General features: G+C 40.7%; 1 protein-coding gene across 6 annotated transcripts in view; it reads right to left on the minus strand.

Annotated features, from left to right (window-relative positions):
- Positions 1 to 452, minus strand: part of Grik2 (glutamate ionotropic receptor kainate type subunit 2) — a 618878-nt gene extending 618426 nt beyond the window's left edge. For all 6 annotated transcript variants that reach the window (XM_038339004.1, XM_038338998.1, XM_038338997.1 and 3 more), the window contains exon 1: positions 70 to 452. In XM_038339004.1, coding sequence (XP_038194932.1) covers positions 70 to 184 — 115 coding nt within the window. In that variant the 5' untranslated portion in view covers positions 185 to 452. The remainder of the gene's footprint in view (positions 1 to 69) is intronic.
- Between the last annotated feature and the right edge of the window lie 6544 nt (positions 453 to 6996).

Raw genomic sequence — 6996 nt, forward strand, 5'->3', positions numbered from 1 at the left:
AGCGACTGCCTGTTTACATCCGGCGCCTCGGAGCCCACACAGGCAGTGGTGAGATACCGGGAATCTTACCGAATCTTAACACATGTGTGGTTCCTTGCGAATATCCGATCCACAGTAAGCAGAGCAGGACTTTAATGGAGCGACTGAAGACTAGATTACTTAGAAACGGGGAAATAATCTTCATGATGTTTCCGTGCCTGCGCGCGCGGCACCCACTTCCCCGATCTAGCGTTAGGCTCCGGGCTTGGACAAGAAGAAGGATTCGTGGAGTAGTGACCGCAGACACAATCACGGCATGGTCACAGAAAGAGGAAGGAGTCTCCGCTTCCCGAACCCATTAGCAGTCGCTGCATGTTCTTCACTCACTGCACCAAGGAGCAAGCTTCCACTGCAAGGGATGGTGGGACATCCATGTTACTCGGGGAGCATCCGGAAGAAATCCAGTAAGCACAATGTCCAGCCACGCGAGCCTGGGAGAGCACAAGAAAAGGAAAATCAATAGGAAGTCCAGCCCTGCAACGACTAGGTGTCGAAATCCAACCACAGTCCCAACACAAAGGGCGCTTTGCTGGCAAGGGTTTCGCCAGGCCCTTATTCCACTGCACTGCTGCACAGCTTCTGACGTTAAGCCAAGATAAAGTGAGAAAAATTGAGATAGCTGCTTCCTGCCACTGAGCTTCCCAATATATATTATGCAACCGTTCTGATAGCTCGCGTTGAGTAGCCAAAAAAGAAGATTTATTTACGGGATGCGATGAAAATTGCTTTGATTTTCAGTAAGACCCTGCAGAAAGTGCCTGGCGTATGCAAACACACTTCTTACAATCAGCTGATGAATTTTAATAATTGACTATCTAAGTCAAAGTCACTTTGTCTAGGAGTTGTATTTTTAAAAAGGATGTGCTCTAAAACAGAGAACTGTGCTGTCAATCTAACTTGCTGTTAAGCTGAAGGAGTCTTATATTTTAAAATCTGAGTAGAAAAGATTAAATGGAATAATAAGTGGGATGCAACTGGAGAGTTGAATCTGTTTTTTAAAAACGTGAGTGACATATTCCTTGATTAGTAAAGAGATATTTCCTCAGGTGGACTTTCGGGAGGAAATGGGGGAATCATTTTTCCAACTCATTTATCATACCTGAAATAATCTTATACAAAGATAATGGGCTTTGAGCTGCAGCAGCAGATTCCAGAGGTTTTGTACCCACATTTTATCTTTTTAAAATTATTTTTTTCTTTTAAAACTAGAATATAGGATCAAAGTTTTGTCTAAAAACAGTCTTGTCATCGTCTATTTTTCTGATGGAAATATTTAAACTCATTTTCCCCCTCTGAACTGTCACAAGTAGAAATTTATTCAAGGTAAAAATATAGAAATGTACACTTCTTTTAATATGAATATTTTGCAGAAATGGGCAATATACTTCACAAGTAGTACAGTTAGCTCCAAATCCACTACTACCATTTAAATTAGTAGGAAGAGCTAATGAGGAAAGCAATAACAATGCCATCGATGACACTTTAACCTTATTAAGAAGTGCAAAGGGCAAATTGTTGAACTTGTGCTTTACTATTAATCTCTGTTCATTATCAACAAATAGGGCATAAGTTCGACCTTATAAAAGTTATAAGATTGTATCATACTGAAGAATACTTAATTTTAAAGGAGTAGTTTGAGTGTTAATTAAGTTCTTTTATTACTATGGCTATGTTGTTTCTACATTGTAAGAAGATACCACAATATATTCATTTCATCATACTGACTTTTACTATCTATATTTTCTTAAGATACTATTATAAAATGCTGATTGAAAAAATCTACATTTTCAGATGCACTAAGAGACATTGATTTTTTAAAAGATGGGGGCATAACTGCAGTGTCAAAAATAAGTATCATGAATAGCTAGTTCGGCAATCTAGCAGGCAATCCTGTCAAACAATTCCACTATTTGAGCACTTTAAAAGGAATGCCTAGAGCTGAAACCAAAGGTATCTAGCGACTCCTTCAGTCCATGTTTGAAACATCACTTATACAATACGTTAAAGACCAACATGCCCTGTCTTGTATTTGCTGTCTCATTTATTCCATTCTATTTGTTCATTTTTAGTCTTCACCCTAGTAGAAATAATAACAACAGCCAGGGAAAATACATATTCTTGGTTGTTTTCATTTCCCAATATAATTGATATCAGCTACCTGAAAATAACATGTTCAGTTGTAACTACTCAAATTTCTGCAATTTTTGCAATGTAACTGGTGTTTCATGGAACCAGAGTAAACATGCTGTACCACAATTTTTGTTCATGAATTCTTTTGCCATAACAGTATTTGTCATAGGTTTTGTCATCATTATACCTACACCTAGCATTCTCAGCTGCTCATGTGCCATCATCATTGGATGTTTAGTGGGAAAGTGAAAAGGAAAAGCTTTGGGTTTATGAAACTCACACAAAATAAACTGCTAAAAAAAAGTCTAATGTAAATTTTCTTTATTACTAAGTGGTCTCCAAAGAGCCAATTTATACATATCGTCAATTGATTTCATTTGCATCCAACAACTAAGTTGAAAAGCTTTAACATAACAGCAATTCCACCTGTCCAGCTGGACTTCTTCAATACCAGGGACAACCTTTATTCAGAACCTCGGACAGCACTTCGGGCATGGATTTCCTCTGATTTTCAAAATGGTAAAATAAATGGATAAATAATGTGCCATTTGAAGTGACAGTATGCATATTTTGTAGTTTGACTCGTTGAAGAATATATTGTCAAGAAATCAATTTTGTGAACTGTGTTGAGTGTATTTTTAATGTGAGTAATGGATTGTTTAACATGCCTGAGATACACAGTGATTGCTTTCCAGGGCATACTACTACAAAAAGCCACGTATTCACTGTGAAGTCCCTCATGAAGTCTAAAGAACTTGTTTCCTCATACAAAAAATAATAGCGTGGAAGAATTTTGGATTCTGAAACATGCTGTCAATATTCAGTGGCTTAAGACATTTCTGAAGTGTACAATTAGTTATCACGTTTAATTGCCCACCTCCAGATTTCCATCTGTTAGAGGGTGAAATGGTTTAATTCTATCCCTTCTTCCTAAGCGTCACTCTTCAGACCAACAGCAACAACACAATAATTTACCTTTCAAACACAACAAAATGATGTGATAATGTAGGAGATGCCTTGGTTGTTATATGGATATTTTGAAGTTATTACAAGAATGTCCTCAATACTGACACTATAATTACAGTTCTTAGTGTTAATGGCTATTAAGTATTTTGTTTATCACATTAAATTACCTTAAAATTGTGCCAGTTCTGCATTTGCTTATTTCTTAATAGAAAATGAAAAATACTTTTAGCTTTCCAGTGATCGTTTATATTTAAAAGTAGTGAAAATTGTGTGCTTTATCCTACAGATTCATTTGCTGTGCAGTTATTTCAACCACATGGCAATCTTTATTGCTAGGAGCTAAAGCTGTGAAGGTTCCAAGGTCAAAGCAGAAATGAAAAATTGTAAGCACACACTTATATACTCACACACAGAGAAGCTATGTCAAGAAGAAAGCCTTAAAATATCAAAGAAGGCTGTTATGAAAAAACTACCAAGCCTATGGTGAATAATAAAGGAAGAAGATGTATATCACATTCGTGCAAACCTTGTTCCTACAGCAACACAACAACGACAATGAGAACGACAGAAGGCGTTAGCTTCATCTTTCACTGCATTTTGTATTACCTGACACTAATGACCTCTTATTCTTGGGCACTATTACTTGAGAAGCAATTTTAGTTTCTTAGTCTCCTGGTGAAAATGAATCATATTCTAGTTAGCTGCCACCTGCTGGGGCATGAGCAAACGTGTAATAATCCTTATAGCAAAACCTTTAAAAGACAATTCCTATACCTTTGGCTAGAAAGAGCAAATTATTCTAGAACATTCTGAATTTCAAAGCTGTCTCTAAGGTTCTTCCATGTCATATGTGTAGTGTTTTAATTTTCTCACACAAGTGAGAGACTTCCACTTGACCTCACGTTGCTGTCCTGTTGTTATGGGACATTTGAGAAACCTCATCTTATAGTAACACCTAAGGCATTATTCCATGCAAGTGGCCTATTGTGTTGAGGTTTAGCTAAAATAAACAGCTTGCTCAACCATAACATTAATGGGGCCACAGAATAAAGTCTGAGGCAGAGATCTGTTGGAACCCACATTGTTGCATATTATGCGATCCACCCTAACTATGATTACTATGCCATTCTTTAGGATTCTAAACACATTATCACTTCATCTACTAACATTCAGCTATGTTGGTGGCTAATAATATTTACACTTTAATTACTGTTTAGATGCTGAAAATGTATCTTAATTAAGAGAATGAATCAAATTATTTTATGTCTGTAGAGATCTTTTCTTTAAAATTCATCATGCACAATCTTCAGTAGATTGAAATTTAAAAGAAAAGACATAGGTGTTTTTAGCCTTTAGTCATTTCTGTATTACCTTCTCCTACATATTTCAATTTCTTTAACATGTAAGTTTCTAAGGTCACTGGGATTTGATTAGCTTACTTGATTGCTGCATGAATGGGTTCTACCAAGTTATAAAGTAAGGAACTAAAACAACTACAAATTGAAATATAATTGCACATCTTCTAGCAGCTAAACTGCAGACTTATTCAAATGATTTATTCTTATCTCGTGAGATGAAAAGAATCAATCCACAGATAATTTCGATGAGAGAATACTTACAGTATGAAGATGAAGAAATGAGAAAAAAGGCAATCTGTTCCTTTCCTTACTAGAAGGTAGTTCCTAACACCCTGCAACCTCTCAATCCAACCTCTAAATCCAAATCATTATCTTAGTAGCTCCAGTCTTATTTGATATTCTCTCTCTCTCTATATAGAGAGCGAGAGAGAGAGATACGAGATCTCAGAGAGACGAGTAAGACGTGGGAAACAAAACTCAACCACACACAGCTCGCACCACCACTCTCTCTCCCCCAACACCTCTCTTCTCGCTCTCTCTAGCTCTCTCTCTCTCTCTCTCTCTCTCTCTCTCTCTCTCTCCTTCCTTTCCACCTGAAGATAAAAATATGGGGTGGGGGAATGTGGTTGGTTAAAAGTTCTGAACATTTATGATCCGCCTTGGTGATGCAGCCAGTCCTAACCCCTACGGGATGCCTTGAGAGAGTTTTTTCTCTTCTTTCTTTCTTTCTTTCTTTCTTTCTTTCTTTCTTTCTTTCTTTCTTTCTTTCTTTCTTTTTTCTTTCTTTCTTCCTCCCCCCCCTCTCTCTCTTTCTCTCTCTCTCCTCTCTTCCTCCCTCCTTCCTTCCTTTTTTCCTTCCTTCTTCTTTTCTGAAGCTTTTAATACTGTCCTTAGTTAAAACCTCTACTTTCTCAGGCCAGAGCTATGGATCAGGGCAATCCAAGGATTGGTGGACGAAAGAGGGATGAGGAGTTGCTATGACACACAGACACACAGCTTCTTGCTTGTTCTTCTCTTCGTCTTGAGCATGAGTCCTAGTAGCTGAGGCCACTTCCTGGCTTAGACACTTATTAAGATATTTTATGTAGAGAATACAAGCGCGCCTGTATATGAGCCACTTGCATCCTACCGGGGACTGGCTGCAGCGAGTGGGACAAAGCCCTCCAAGAGACCTGCATCCAGCAGGTGCCTGGAGCGCACAGACTCAGCCGTGCTTAGCCGCTGCGCTTCTTCCTTTTCTCCTGGCTGTCAGCGATCCTCCGTGGTCCCCGGCTCCTCCGTACCAAGAGCAAACACTTTGGGAATGAGCTCCAGTGAGGGTCCACGACCAAGGATTGCTTACCTGGAGCTGGGTGAAGAGGGCGGGGAGGGATTGGGGTGGTACCCTCGGAGCCGCGGCGGGAGGAGATCCAGCGGGAAGTCCTGGGCTCAGAGCCTCAGCCACGCAGCCGCCAGCGCGAGCGCGAGTGACGGCGGCGGAGGAGACCGCGACCGCGGAGCCGCAGCAGTGGCGCTGGAGACAGACACGCCTCCTGGCGGGGGTTCCTCGCCTCCTGCTTTAAAGGAGCCGCGTTTCTTTCCCGCAGCAGATACTAGGTCCAGGGCTCCCAGACCCACCAGGGAGCAGCGCCATGCACTCCTTATTTCAAGACCTCTTGTGGGAGAATTCCGGGTGCTGACATTCTAGTGCTTCCAGAACACTCGGCACTGATTTCGTCCTCTACCAGCACATCCACATCCAAGGATAGGGGAACTGGGACCGAGAAGTTCAGAATGACAGTGGGTAAGGCAAAAACGGCCAAGGAAATTGCTTGCCTCTAAAAAGCTACATAGGGTATAAGAAATTTTAACCTGTCAGTTTCTAGGTGGCCTCTTTTATGCTGCCCCGAAACCATGGCAACAAGACTTCTCTGTTGCCAACATCTGGAGAGCAGCTGATTGTCTCCAAAGTGACCCTTTTGGTTCAACTACTGCATTTCCCTTTGAGATTTGTGGGGATCATCTTGATCTATGCTCCTACTTCTATACCATCGCAGGGTAAATGAGTTTCTGTGACTCCTGGTCGCTGTCAGCATAGAAGAGGACTTCCAGTATAAGAAAGCTGACAGGCCATCTCTGCACAGGTCTAACCCCTTAATACCTGATGTTGCTCTCCCCAATAGATCTCTGAATGCTGAGGGAATTTGAGACTTAGCAGGCACAGAACCTGGGGTTTTCTTCTCCACTATTGGGGAAATGTGCATATATAAGAGAGAGGTTTTTAATGAGCAGTGAGAGGGGATGCCTGAGTACTATGGTCTTCCCTAAGCTTGCTTCCCGGAGTCAGGGGTGGGGGCAGGAGGCAAGGAGCACAACAGTCTCCTGCTGCTTCTCTGAGGGAGCGATTAGCTTCCGCAAACAATCCCGGATTTGCGCTCCTCTGGGTCAGAAAAGTCAACATCTATTCAATACCATTGCTACTTTATCCTCAGCCCTACAATATTAACTAGAGTGGAGACTTGGC

The sequence above is a fragment of the Arvicola amphibius genome, chromosome 8 (assembly GCF_903992535.2).
Source record: "Arvicola amphibius chromosome 8, mArvAmp1.2, whole genome shotgun sequence".
In the NCBI taxonomy this organism is placed as follows: domain Eukaryota; kingdom Metazoa; phylum Chordata; class Mammalia; order Rodentia; family Cricetidae; genus Arvicola; species Arvicola amphibius.